The sequence below is a fragment of the Parasteatoda tepidariorum genome, chromosome 9 (genome assembly GCF_982258835.1).
Source record: "Parasteatoda tepidariorum strain Cologne lab strain chromosome 9, Ptep-v5.0, whole genome shotgun sequence".
Classification (NCBI taxonomy): Eukaryota; Metazoa; Arthropoda; class Arachnida; order Araneae; family Theridiidae; genus Parasteatoda; species Parasteatoda tepidariorum.
This window is the reverse complement of record NC_141763.1, coordinates 24214282-24229253: the sequence shown is the minus strand read 5'-3', so window position 1 is coordinate 24229253 and position 14972 is coordinate 24214282. Positions and strand designations below refer to the sequence as shown.

The 14972-nt window shown below is 28.9% G+C and overlaps 1 protein-coding gene across 8 annotated transcripts in view; it reads left to right on the top strand.

Moving 5' to 3' along the window:
- Positions 1-13196, top strand: part of RhoGAP71E (Rho GTPase activating protein at 71E) — a 30780-nt gene extending 17584 nt beyond the window's left edge. For 6 of the 8 annotated variants that reach the window (XM_043042283.3, XM_043042281.3, XM_043042285.3 and 3 more), the window contains exons 8-11: positions 1632-1709; positions 3919-4079; positions 6283-6510; positions 9551-13196. In XM_043042283.3, coding sequence (XP_042898217.1) covers positions 1632-1709; positions 3919-4079; positions 6283-6510; positions 9551-9973 — 890 coding nt within the window. In that variant the 3' untranslated portion in view covers positions 9974-13196. The remainder of the gene's footprint in view (positions 1-1631; positions 1710-3918; positions 4080-6282; positions 6511-9550) is intronic. The other 2 variants (XM_071186275.2, XM_043042286.3) reach the window with 1 other exon arrangement.
- Positions 13197-14972: the final 1776 nt, after the last annotated feature.

The following is a 14972-nucleotide window of genomic DNA, read 5'->3' as shown; positions in this document are numbered from 1 at the left end:
TTTATATCATTATTAGTATTAAAAATATCTTATTTTTTGGTGTTTTAAAGAAATTAGAAATTATTCCCCTTTTTTTATAGTTTGATGCAATGATTGTCTTTAAATATTGCCGTATTTTCAAACTGCTTGCATTAATTTGATTAAAAAAAGGTTTTTATTTTTATCACAGCTTATTATCATAAATCAATTAGAGTAAGGTGCATATGTTGATGACTTATTGTTTCAGCTTCATATCTTACTTATATCTTATCTTTAATGTTGTAACTTGTTCAAGTAGTAAGTACTTTAGTTTGAACTTATACGTTTAGTTAGTACTTTACTAGTAAGTACTTCAGTTTGAACATCTATCTTGAATCTTTCTTACTAACTAACATATTTATTGAAAACTGAAACTAGACTCTGAAATCTGTGTAAGGCTTTGTTGGTTTAAGAATTAGTTTACATTTTGAATTTATAAAAAAAAAAAAAATAATAATTATGTTCCAGTATTTTACATTTGAAGTGGTTCCATTAACCTGTGATCTTTAAACTTTAATCAATAAAATATGTTACTCAAATGCATTGCTGAAACTTCATTAGTCTACATTAACTTTTTCTTGGGGTTGGGATTTTTTTCTCCATTTAAAGTATTTCTATAAATAGCATGCATTTCAAAAAGGGCGAAAAAAGTTCTGAAATATGTCGAAGAATTGCTCGGTCAATTTATCGCTATACATTTATTATACCATTCCAACTGAATGGACTAGCTGCCATTTTACGATTAATGGCAGAAGCATGGTGGTCCCATTAACCAGTGATTTTTATTTCATAGTGGGTCCAAGGGGGATTCAGTGGTCTCAGGCCAGTGGAAAACTAAGCCACTGCTCTCTTTGATTTTCTTTAAATATATCAAATTTTTAAGGCATTAAAGTGAGGGTGAAGTGTGTAAACTTATAGAAACTTGATTTTGAGTAGGCAGGGGTCTGTCTAGGTTTTTCTGAGAGATACCTTTTTTGTGAAAATTTAGACATAATTTGTGAAAAATTAAAAATTATATTAAAAAATCATCACAAAAATATGGATTTATTGTTACTTAAGGGATACAAAAATAAAATTTTACGAAAAAGTATTTTGTGAAACTACCTTTTTCCTAATGTTGAATTTGTGAAACTACCGTTTTTCCTAATGTTGATTTTGTGAAACTACCGTTTTTCCTAAACTTGAATTTGTGAAGGTACTGCTAAACGTTAGTAAATTCGGCCTGGACAGACCACTGATGGGTAAGAATAAAATGTTTCAAAATGTATTTCATTTTGTCTCTTTTAAAAATATAAACTTATTTTTAAGCATTAGACTTTTTTTGGAAATTAAACTTTTACCATCAATTCGTTAACATTCTGAAGTAAGTCTATATTTTAGTTAATGGATGTTAGATTTTGGCTTTGCAAATTTTAGGATTGTTGGAATTATTCGTGTTGGATTTGAGGGTGTCTAATGTATTTTTATCATTATGGCATTTCTAGAAGCAATTATGTCAACAATATGTGTGCCTCACTTATGATTTCCTGCTTGCTTTGCATTTATGCTTTTAACCTTTCTATTTTGTTAATTGCCTATTCTATCTCTGCAACAGCATTTTGTATGTTTTATAGGCAAAGCCTCTCTGGAGACTGAAAAAAACTGGCTCCAGCAGGAGGCTGAGCGCTGGGGATTTAAATTTAACCTGGAAGGTAAGCCTCTCTTACATAGAATAGATTTGCACAGCTTTTGCCTAACATCCCACGTTTTGTCCCCTGAAATCTTTTAAAATTATTAATTAAATTATAAAATAATCAGAATGATCAGAAAAAAAAATAATTTTTATTAATTTCTGTGTTGATATCATGCTTTATTTTCTTTAAATTTCTGTTAAAAGAAACTAAGAAGTTAATGCATATAAACTTATATATTTAAATGGCTCATGGGCTGCAATAGTGGCACAACTCAAAAAACACTCGTTTTGGACTAAGAACAGGTGTAAATATAAAAATGCACATTCTTTCAGCAGCAGTACTAGCACAACTCATAATTCAATTTGAAGGTAATCTTCGTTTAAGTAAACTTAAGCATTTCTCATGCAATTTGCTTAGCAATGAAAACTAAAGACCCACTTATCTCAAAACTTGATTTTTTGAGTTGTGCCACTATTGCAGTCCATGAGAGATATATTAATTAATTGAATCAATTGAGATCTTTTAAGGTACAGTAAAAAGAAATAAAATAAAACCTTGTATTAAGAATAAGATTATCTTGTGTTTCAAAGTAAAAATCTACAAAAAAAATTTCTTGATGTTTTAGTTAAATAAGTGAACCAATGCTAAACTCTGTAAATTAATTGTTGTGTACTTGGTTGTTTCAATATCCTAGAAAGGATGTCACTAAATAGAAACGTTGCTAAAGGATAAAGCACCCCCTTTGTAAATTGTAATTGTAGGTCATTGTATAATTCAACCTACTTTTAGCCTCGATGGTATCAATAAGTCTTGCTTGGCTAATAAACAGGCAGTTGAAAGAAGGTTTTCATTTTTTGTATTAAACTGACTGAATTCCAATGAAAAGCATGGCCATTGACAATTTCCAATTTGTTTTTTTTCTACATCTAGAAATCTTTCTTGTCAGATTTAAATAAAATACTGTGTGATGTTTGTTGGCTGCTATTAAAGGGCAAGTAAGAGAGCAATAACATTGAAGAACTGGTTTTTAACCTACATAAAGTTGATGCTATCAAGTAACTCATAAATATAGCTAATAAAACTAACTTAATAATAATAAATAATTTTTTAATTTTTCTCTTGATTGCATCAGTTCTGCCCTCTGGCGAATTACATGTTTAGGTAGGTTATTGAAAAAGGTATTAATAAAAGTGAAAAAAAGATTAGTAAACAGTCCATCGAGGTAACAGTGCAAATTATGCAATACACTAATCTTCACTCATTCTATAAATTATTTTTTCTGTAATTTCATGTTATATGTTTAAAAAAGTTACAAATTTTTAAAAATTTAAATAATACTTAGTTATTGTGCTCAGTTATTGTCTTTACCTTTGTGCTTAGTTTTAATAAAATGTAAGAATCTAATTAGGTTTTATTTTAAAATTAATAATTGTATAGAATTAATGCTAAGGAATGAAAAGAGTTTTCATTATTTCTTTCCGGATACAAATGCAGAAATTAAAATATCCATTCCTAACCTGTTAACCAGGGAATTGGTTTTTTCCTACCTATTTCACAGTAAGGTTTTTTCTTCATAGTTATAAATAATATCATCACACCTAAGTAATTTGTATGCTAAAAAATTTTGTCGTGCCCAATTAACAGGTGAAGAATTTTGTTCCTTTAAATATTGCAACTGGCATTTTTCCTTTTTAACCTAAAAATTGCAATATGTTCCTAATAGAAGCGTTGTAATAATTAAAAAAAATATCAACATATCTATTAATATTTTCAATCTTATTTGAATATTGATCTGATTTATGGTTTTTTAATTGCTTGTGCATTAAGACAGTGGTGTATTATACTTCCCTGACTTGAAAATAATTATCTCTATATCACACGAGATGAAAACGAGAAACTTATTTTTATTCTATGGGAATTTTTTGTTTTATGAAATGATGGCTCTTAATAAAAAAATTTAGCAATTGTTGAACTTTTTATGGGATTGTATGGATTGGATTTATACTATTTCAAACGTAGTTAAAATGAAACTAAATATGCACAAAAAGGAGAGTAAATAGTTTAGATACTGTTACATTTAGAGATTTAAAATGTAAAAGGTAAGATTATGCAAGGTTTGCACGATTTCCCCCCCCCCTTTTATGTATACATTCTAATTTATAATACTGAAATCAATCTTTTAAGTAACATTTCTAGTTAAAAAAAAAAATTTTACTTTATTCATTAGCTATATCCTCTCAAGAAGAATGTCGAAGCACGCCAGCTTTAATTCATGCTAGTGAGTCTATGGTTCAGAATGATGGTCCCCATATGAGTGGTAGCTTGACTAATCTTGCTGATACTTATACAAGACTGAGTGTGTCACTTGAAGAAAATGGACTTTATAAGGTATGCAAGTAATTTAATTATAGTGCTATAGTCCTAAACATAGCATGCTCTAGTTTTTAATTTTTCACTGAGTGCTCAGATTATCCATGGATAGGGTTGCAAGTTTGTCGCGGGAAAAAAAGACATAAATTCGTGCGTGATTCACGCAAAAGTTTTAAAAATTCGTGAAATTTTCGCGGATAACATATGCACTGATATTTACACTGAAAATCAATTTAAAAATAATAAAAAACATAAAAAAGTTACAAAATTTTATTTTTAAGCAATATTAATGCCGTTACTTAAATGTACAGAATTTTGATACAAAATATTATACATGGTTAGGTTATTCTCGCTAATGCTTCTCCTTTCATCACTCAATACATTTTTGTATTTTGAAAAAGATCGTTCGGCATCCACGCTAGTAGTTGGTACTGACAACCATTGAATTGCCACTTTAGACAGTTTTGGATAGCGTTCCATCTTCGATTTCCAAAACTGAATTAATTGTCTACTTTCAACGTGTAGTTAGTTCATTAACTGTCGCTTTGTAAGCATTAAATTCGTTCTTCAACTCTTCTTCATCCTCAAACATGGGGATAGAGTTAAAAATAAAAGAACTATCATCTTCTTGGAAAACATCTAAGTATTTGAATTGACTAGGATCAAAAGCTCTGCATGCTTTAAAAAAGCTTGACGAAATCTGTGTGTTGTAATATTGCCTTCAAAAAAGTATGCCTGAATTTTTTCCTGGCATGAGTTTAAAGCTTTTTTAGATTTCAAGTACTGGCAGGTTATAGATTTACTTTTTAAATCTTCAGCAAGATCAGACATTTCATTAAAAATAACATGCAAACTTGTTCTTTGTTTTTCATATAAATTTAATAGATTCAAAATTAAAGATGCATATTTTTCAATCTCTCTTGAATCTTCACTCAATTCTGCGTTACAACATTCTTCGGAAATCGTGCTGATCAAAGAACTACTGCTATTTTGTTGCTCTTTATCGAAGAACTCTGCATATTCAGCTAAGTAATTTACGTGAAACAAAGCTGCCTTAAACCAGCTATTCCTTCTGGTTTGTACAGGAACCGGTGCTAGAGCGGCGTTTTTACCCTTTTCAACTAAAAAGGCTCGAAATCGACCCTTACGTGAAGGACACCCAGTGGTTAATGCACTGGTATTTCACTGTGAAGAGCTGGGGTTCGATAGCCAATGGTGTCTTGAAGCACACCCAACTTCAGATTGATGGGTATCAGCTTGCCTTGGAAGTAAATGCAGCCTGCGTGCAGTGCTGACTACTTTGCTACAATCATGCCATTGGTCAGGAAATTGTGTAGCCTACATGACCCCCCTGGCCCACAGTGAGATGTTGTGGGAAGGCTTTACTTTTCAGTAAGAAGTTGAAATCAATAGGAGTAGAAATTTAGACTGTGGTCTGAAGGACTTGTAGCTAAAAGATATTGTACTTATTTTCATTTTTTAATTTATTACTCTTGTATGGTTCTCTATTACATATGTATTTTTTTTTAAAAGTTTATAAAGTGAATTTAAATAATAAAAATTACTAGGTAGGGAAATTGTAATGTACACTATTATGCTGAAAATACTATTTTAAACGAAGCCACTGATCAAAACCATAACAGCATACCATTCCTTTACATAGATTGCTAGTCTGGGGGACCACTGATTATTATTTAATGGTGGTCCACATTAAATGTTAGTGATCTTGGGACCAAGGAACCACTATTAATTTGGAGCCCTGTAAGATATTTTACAAACTTTAACAAACATGCTGTAACAAATGTATAAAACATTGAAAACATCATTTATGTTTAATACCAACTGGTAGATCACATTTCATACCTGCCAACTTTCAATCTTTCTGAGAATGGATTTTCCAAGTGGTAGTAAATCAATTAGCGAAAAGCAATCTCACTCAAAAATATATTTATATTTTGACCACGGTGAAATTTGATTTCATACGGATTATTATGCTTTTATATATTTGTTGTAATTATTTATACATAGTGGTGGTCAAATTCAATTGAAATTATTATAATTCAAAAAGTTAATTGGATTAACATGAGTACTACTACCACTTTAAATATGAAAATAAAATCTTCCTGGAAAACCGGAAGAGTTGGCAGCTATATTTAATTTCATTCTATTTTAATAATTTATTTTGTGGACATATGATAATATTGTAACACTATCCTAATAGGCAGCATCTCCTATGTCTTTTTTGGCATTGGATCCAGAGGAGCTGAAGGCTGTCAATCGTTATGCAGAAAGCACCAAATCTCTGACATTTCTTCCTCAAGTCCATGAAAGGCAAACGGCCAGAATGCGCACCAGGTCTGAATGGTTTCTTAATCCATCTCCTTGTCCTTCTCCTATTCCTATATGTGTACCTCCTGAAATAGATGAAAATGAAGAAGTAGCTGCCAAGGTATTTCCAATTTTCATAAGTTTATACTTTAAGCACCACTTTCTATAGTAGTTTATCGCAAAACACCAAATTTCTGCTTGCCATTGGCGACCATAGATTCCGAGATGCTAGCTATTTTGATTTATCCCTTATTATTGCAATTATGGAGTCAAGGTTATTGTCTCACAGTAAAGTAATAACACTACTTGTCTTCGAGAATTTTCTGCCCAGAGTAATACAGAATGCGTAGCAGTTTTGAAAAGTGCTTATTTTTGATTTACATTTTTTAAAAGCCCTGAAGGGTGCTTTTTTTTTATTTGGAATTTGTAAAAAGTGAGTAATTTTCTATCGATTTAAGAACTTTAAACAATGGAAAAAAATAATTTTTATTATACTGCAAAGATCCTAATTATGATTTTTTTTTGGATTAAAAATTTTTTTGAGTGCTTAAAAAGTACTAAAAAGGTGCTTATTTTTTGTTGAAAAATCTGGCTACACACCCTGTTATAGAATTTTGTTTGAACCAATAGAACAAAGTTTTTTTGTTGTCAATAGAACAAAAATTAACAAAAGTCACTTTCCCCTTCCAACAAGCTTTTCTAGAACTTTCTCTTTTTTCACTAAAAAAAACTTTTTAATGATTCTTCAAATGCAGGATGCTAAAAAAAGGCAGTAAGTGCTAGCTCTAATTTAACCAAAAATTATAACATTTATTGAAGTAATTTAATTTTTTAGCAAAATATTAAATTTCAGTGTTAGAAAATGTTAATTTGTATCTTTATCCAAGTGTTACTTTTTTAATTAATGCATAATGCACCTACATATTCTATTATTATTAAAACCTATATTATTCCAAGTGTTACTCATATAGACTTTAGTATGTACACTTTAAAGTTGGGCTAATTTGAATTTCGTAAACACTAATTGCATATATTTTTGTGTTATTGTACTTCTTATTTCTGATAGCTTGTTTAAAAAGTTGGTACTTCGGTAGATTTAAGGTTAGCCAGCAAGTTTTGTCATTTTAAACTAGGAAACTGGAGCAGCTTACAGTGCAATTATGATTTCAGTGAATAGAAGTTTTTTTTAATTTTTTTATTGTTAGTTTATTTTAAATTATCACTGTGATTTAAGAAAAATATTTCCTGGCATTTATATTTCTTTAGAAATAATAAGATAAATAGAATAATAAACAATTTGATAGAATAGGATTTGATACATATCCTATAATATTTAGACACATGGACAAGCCATATAATGTAATGTCTTGTCCAATATTATAGGATATGTGGCACTTCATTGATCACTCTAATATGCCCGTCACTCAAAAAGATAAAGTTTTTGGTTGACAAGCATAATGAATGATAAAACACAGTCTAACAATCCTGTGTTGGATAATTTTTTATCATTCATTATATCATTGTTACTGTATGAAACTGGCCCTCTTATGCATTATTAATGTTCAAGTAAATTTTTTAAGAAAAAAATTTTTTTGTTAATTTATTAGTTTATATCTTTCTCTTTGAAAAAGATTGAATCTTATTTTAATTGTAAAATAGCTGTTTTCCGAGTAATTACAATTTAAAAATAAAATTTTATTTACGAATTCTTAGATTAATTTGTATTGTTAAAGTGTGTATGTTCTTTGTAATTTTGATTTGAACTTAAAATATTTTTTTCTTTCAAATATTCCCCATCTTTCAGGACATTTACTCAACTTGATTAATTGTTTGTTACATATTATGTATTATAATATTATTTTATTAGTGATGTTTGATTCTTATGAGAAATAATTTTTAAAAATTGCTAAAGAAATGGACATAATGTTTGATTTTTTTCTGATTATTCTGTTATTTACAAAATTAACATTAGCATTTTAAAATAAATAAGAATTTATCTAACCTACTTATTATGAAAATAATGAAATTACTGCAAAATGCTATTTATCCAGATGTAAATCAAATCTATTAAATAAGGCAATCAAAGACTAGGCAATTTTTCCCTACCATCTTAAAATTTTCTTTATGAATGTGTATTGTTTAATGTATGTAAAAGTAATAATTTCTATATGTACTTACTTGTTTAAAATTATTTATCAACTTTCTAAAAGATAATATTTAAAAAAAAATAAACAACTTCAAAATACACCATTCATAATGTGTTAAAATATGATCTTTTATAATCTATTATTCTAGTCCAAAAACTGTAAAAAGAAGTGTAGGGGCATTTCCTTTAAACATCGTTGTATTTGTCTTTTCAACTTTAAAATGATCCATTTTTATTCATTATGATTTATTCTTTGTGTGCTTTCTTTGTTAACCTGATTATCCTTGATCCTTTCAATGGTCGATATACCTGTAATACTGTAGTTGCTTTACATATTGTAATTAAAGTAGATTCCCGATTATTCAAGTTAATGTGGACCACAATTAACTCTGTTAAAAGCGAAGAGTGTAAAAAGGGAAAGAAACAAATACGAAATTTATTCCAGTACACCACATACAATTAATATATTTAAAAAGTTTACTTAAGAACACTTAAAAAACATACTTTACGAGAATTAAAGAGTTTTTACTTGAAGTCCTTAATTGTTTTTTGTTTTACATTACTTTGGTGCTTTTCTGCAGCAATGTTTCACCATTTTTTTAAGGATAACAAGAAGGCTAGTGTCTCGTCTTGTTGTTCTATATATACAATAGCACTTCAGATAGGCTTTAGCCCATCTGTATGAGAGATTTTTATTTGTTGATTTCATCGTCTTTACTAGATTCATTTTTCTTATTGACAGTATTAACGCTCATTTATTGGATCAAGTTGTCGGATTTTGTTTTCATGTGTGTTTGGAAGATAAAATTCAGTTTTTTTTCCTTTGGCGGTGGTTTTAAAAATAAAAAACTGGAATAAAAAAATTCCTTGAAATATTTGATAGCTCGGTTAAAGCGGAAACTCAGATAATCGGGACTCTACTGTACTTATAAATTAAAAATTATAATTTTATGATTATTGTTTGCCAATTTTGATAATCTACTTTATTTAACGGTTTAGTTTTATATTTTTACAGATGATGAGAACTGCTGACTCTAAGAGAGGTTCCAATGCCTCATCAGTGTCATCAAATTCCTTGCTTAATTCAGTCACTGGAGGAAGTGACAAACAGCTTGTTCGGAAGTCTTCAGGTAAAGAAAAACGCTTAGTTCGGCGGTCCTCGAGCAAAAGCAAACGTGACAAAGAAAATGGTGCTGGTGCATCATGTGTAACTACGACCGCCTCTTCCAGCAAAGGGAAAAGAGACTCTTCGGGGAGCAAGGTAGTGTCATTGGGGACATCCATGTCCTCCGAACCATTGCCAGTTTCCGGTTCCAGCCCTGCTCGTGTCAAGGTTATGAACAGGCTATCTAATCCAGTTGGAATAACTGAACAGGATTGTACAGAACTTGATGTTCAGTCCTTCCATGTTACGCTCACTTACAAGCCAAGGATATGACCCTGTGTTGTTTGTTTTTTTATGTTTTCATTTGTAAATATATCTGTGTTATATTGTTGAGAGATACTTGCCAAATACCATTTCAAATTATATTGAATTTCATCCCCCAGAATGCTTGTTAAGGAAGTTTAAAAAAAAATTAATTCATAATGAAAGCTCATAAAAATTTCTTAAAATTGCATAACAAGTTTAGGATTGACCTGTTATTACTTTGGCTGCTTGTGTAGCATAAAATATATTTACGTATTCTCATCCCTTTAATCATCCATATTGTTGATTGTGTGTTATGTTTTCCTTGTTGGTATTCTCTGTTTATTTAAGTAAGTATTGTATATTGATTGTTAACCTCAAATAAAGCTGTAAACTATTAGTTTAACTTAATAATATTTTCTCATGACAAAACGCTTTGCTATTTTACACGTTTTGTGTGTTCCTATCAACCTTCTTTTATTCATTTAATATTTTTTAAAATAAAAATTTCAGTATTCGCTCATTTTTTTTTGTGTGTTTAATTATCCTTGTAATTATTTTGAAAGCAAGATATATTAAATTTGTTATTTAGCCTACCAGAATTTCATTTAATTAATTTGATTTTTTAATGTTCCTGCTTTGTAGTTGAAGAACTTTGGCAGATATATTTTTGTTTTGTTTTCAAAAGAATTGTCTTATTACCTACGTATTATAGTCTTGTCAGACCATTACAAGCATTTATGAGCTTTTGAGCATCGTAAAAACTCTCAATTTAAATGAGTAAAAATGAGCTTTACAAAAGCATGTGATATTAAGAAATTTAGAATGATTCCTTTAATTATTAAATTGTGCTTTTTTTTTCTTTCATTTCAAAACTTTTATGAGCTTTCAAATGGCCAAAAATTTGGTTGGTTTACTATTTGATATCATTTGCAGGTCAATCAACTTAAATATATAATGGGATCACACTGCAGTAAATGTATTTTGAAATAAAATTCAAATTTTTTTTTAAAGATAAAATTTAGATGTTTGGCTTCCAATTTAATTGAAAATCAATTTATATATACTTACGTCCATACATAATTTTTCGATTTATTTCCTGGTGCAGCCTTTACTCAGTAAATTGCTTTTTTTGTGCCTATTAATATTAAAAAATTTTATTAGCTTTTTATCATCATCTAAACTCTCTTAATTGCAGTGATTAAAAGTTTAGGTGGTTCTACCAAAACTCCTACATAACATTTTTACTTTGTTACTGTAAATTAATAAAATTTTAATACCTATCAGGATTGTGACAAGTATATTTAGCTCAAAGCTGCTCTAAACATTTTATCACACTGCCACATTGCAAACATTTTTCTTTTTCAATACATTGACTGTAATGTGTCCTTTTTTAAAAATTCTATTTAGTAAACAGCATTGTTGAGAGTAAAATGCAAACTAGTTGTCATCATGTTACTATTTATAACATATCAAAAATTTTAATAACTCATGATCCGATCTCTGTTTGATTGTTTGCATGAATGATCCTTACCCATTGTTGAAAAATATAAATCTCATTATTTATCCAAGAGGCAGCTTACAAAATGTTGGTTACTTTCTGCAATATTATAATACTTTGTTTTATTAGTCTGCAGGCTCTAATTAAACTGTGCTGTTAGTCTCTGACCCAGGTGTTAAGCAAAGCTTTAGGTTAAAGTGACCCACCCCTAAATTCATAACCGAGAACTGCCAAAGACTTGCCACAATTTACAACTTATTGTCTTTATGCTGAAAAGGCTTCTGACCCTGGCTAATGACATATTCTTTAAATTACCAAGCCTAGACTAAATTTTTGCATTGAGATTATCAACACACCATTTCACCCAAATGTGTTTATCATTACAGTGTGAAAATTTTAGTTATTTTAACGTGTGACAGATCAAATGAAAATAAATGATAATTTAATTTAGTAATCCAATTTAATGATGTCTAAATCTGTCCCTATTTTAAACTGATTAATTTGTCTTATTATTTATATAACTCTCTGTAACAAAATGAATTCTGAGCCAAGTGTTCCTTGCTCAATTGAAGCTACAGCCCAACTTTTAACTTCGGCAACAGGCCACTTTTTTTTAGTTAATCAATAATTTGGTTTGACAAACTTATGACAGTGCATTCTGAGTCTACTCCCATTTTATAAGTCACTAAAACTTTCTTACTTTTTTTTTTATCCAATAAAAAAATTCTGAACTCATTGTTCTTACTCAACTTCAGCTACTAACTATTTTCCAATTTTTGTAAAATTTATCAAGAAAAAAGCCTTCATTTACAGCTAGTCATAGCTGGTAATTTAGTTTGACAAACCCATGACAGTGTATTCTAAGTCTACTCCCCTTTTATAAATCACTAAAACTGTTTTATTTATTTTTTCATAAAAAATAAATAAAAATTCTAAACTAATTGCTCTACTCAACTTCAGCTACAAACTATTTTCCAATTTTTGTAAAATTTATCAAGAAAATGGGTTTTATTTACAGCTAGTCTGGCGTTAAAAGGGCTTAAAAATGTTTGAATTTTAGTGCTTGGTAATTTGTATCTAGACCAGCAGATTAACAGCAATAATTTAGTTTGAGCCTATAGAGTATATGTTGAACTTGTGACAATGTAATGACAAGTCATATTTTCACTTTGTTCAGAGTGCAAAACACAATTCAGTGCAGTTTGCCGCCATCTAGTGAAATCCTGAAAATGTGTTCAGTACCTATCTGGAAACATTTCTAATGAACAGTTGGTCAGTGCTACTTATCGTTATATTGTCACTAAGCGTTTCATACATACTAATTATAAAAAATAATAAAGTGAGCAACTGTTTTGCGATTCTGCTTCTTGTACTAAATGTCACAAACAAACAGTGTATCTTTCTTTGGTGCTAATAATACCAAAGTATTTTCTCCCCTTCAATGTCAACATGTGGATGTTTTTCATTTCGAAAACCTTTTCCAACTATTTATGCGATGTAATGCTGCGAATGGAACAATTTCCAACATTTACTTTTTACTCTTTTATATAATTTATTTTCTTTGTATGACTCGGTCATATTAATGTGTTTTTTTTTTATTATAAAGTTTTGATATAAAAATATGAAATTTTATGGCAAGAATTTTGTTATGTGGTATGAAAATCTGCAAAGATAATTTAAGTGTGCTTTTATAAAGTAAACTTCTTGCCCTAACATAAGTGTAAACGTGTTTGTTAAAAATCATTTTTTTTTTTAAAGAAAGAAGTCACTTTGACTAAGTCACTCATAATTCTCAAATTGTTTCTTCCTTATTATATTGTACCGTTTTATGATGTGCACATTCCACACATTAGCTTCAGCACATTTTTATATTGATAGTGGGATAATCAGACTTTTTAATGGACGCAATTCTTATGATGGATTGTTTTTTTAACTTGTAAAAGTTTTAATATTATTTAGGCATATATGTATATAATAGGAAATTTCATAATTAAATCTTATGAGGTAAATTAAGACTGTTAACTGATACTTTTCATATTAATTTTATTCACTACTGTTTCTTATATGTCTTGAAAAATTTCTCAGTTTTTGTTCCAGCACTAACCCTTTCAGTATATAAATATTATTGTTCATTTAAATACACACGCAAATAAATAAATGCAATTTTTTTCTTAGTCTAAATGGATACCTAATGGATAAAAAAAAATTTTTTTAATGTAAATTTTGATTTTCAACCAATAATAGATTATTTTTAACTACTTGTTAACTGGATTACATACAGAATTTATTTATTCGACTCTTTTCATTTGGTTTGATCCTCTTTTCATTTCTTTTTAAAACAAATGAAGTATTATTTACAAACAAGAAATTAATTTAAAAGTTTCATTTGTATTGTTTAAAAAATAATTTTTATACTTTGATTTTCTTTCTCATAATTATTGTAAAGACAATTTTTTTAACATCTTGTATTTTTTAAGTGTTATTACTTAATTCTTTTCCCCAAAACTTGAAAAGCCTAAACTAAATTTTAAAAAAATATGCCGGTCAGAAAATAGTTTGATAATACCCACTATCAAGAATTCAATGTTCTTATAGTACAAGTCTTTGTAGTATCAAGGTTTTTTAAACTTTATTTCAAAAGTACATGTGCAGCTAATCTGAAAAATCAGTGCCAAACAACGTGCTTTTTGCTTTCCATAACCCTTTTACATTTATAACTGTTTTGAATATGATATAAAGTGTTTGTCTAAGCTCTTTTTATATGAATGTGACAAGAAAAAAAAAGCTCTAGATTGTTTTTAGAAATATTTATTTAATTTTTTTTTTTTTACATCATCAGCTTGTTGTGAAGCATGTCCATTTTTTAATAATCATATTTGGTATCCCTTTGATATTTTTACCCTGACTGTATTATTACAGTGTTTGCCAACTCCTGAAATAAATCTGTAGACTTAACTATAAACTATTCATTGTGTTGAAAATATCGAAATCAGTGCTTGCTAAAAAACTATGTTTTATTAAGCGAAAATAGTTTTTGTTGAGTTTAACCTTTCCAGACTTAGTCTGCCCTGTTTGAGACAACTTATTCCAAAACCCTTTGGAAATTTATTTTTTTCTTTATTTTAAATTACCACTATTTTTTAAAAAACCTACAGGTGAAGTATATCTCTTCACTCATAATGTATTAGGAATGGCTGCAGCTTTAAAATTTCCTGTGTCAGGAAGGTTTGAAGAAAAAAATAAACCTACTCGAAAGCAGGGGCGGATTAAGCGTATGCGGGGCCCTTGGCCATTCAAATTTTTGGGGCCCTTAGATAAAAAAATTTTCTCGTATATTTTTTATTTATTCAAATATAAAAGTATTTATATATCTTTTCATTTAAGAAAGCATATTTAAAATTAAAATAAATAATAATGAATTAAATTTTACTTTATTTTATTGAATTAAAACTAAAAAATAATCATAACATTTTGAAAAATCATTGTTTTTCTTAATTTATTTTCAAAAAATCCATTTTAAGGGGGGCC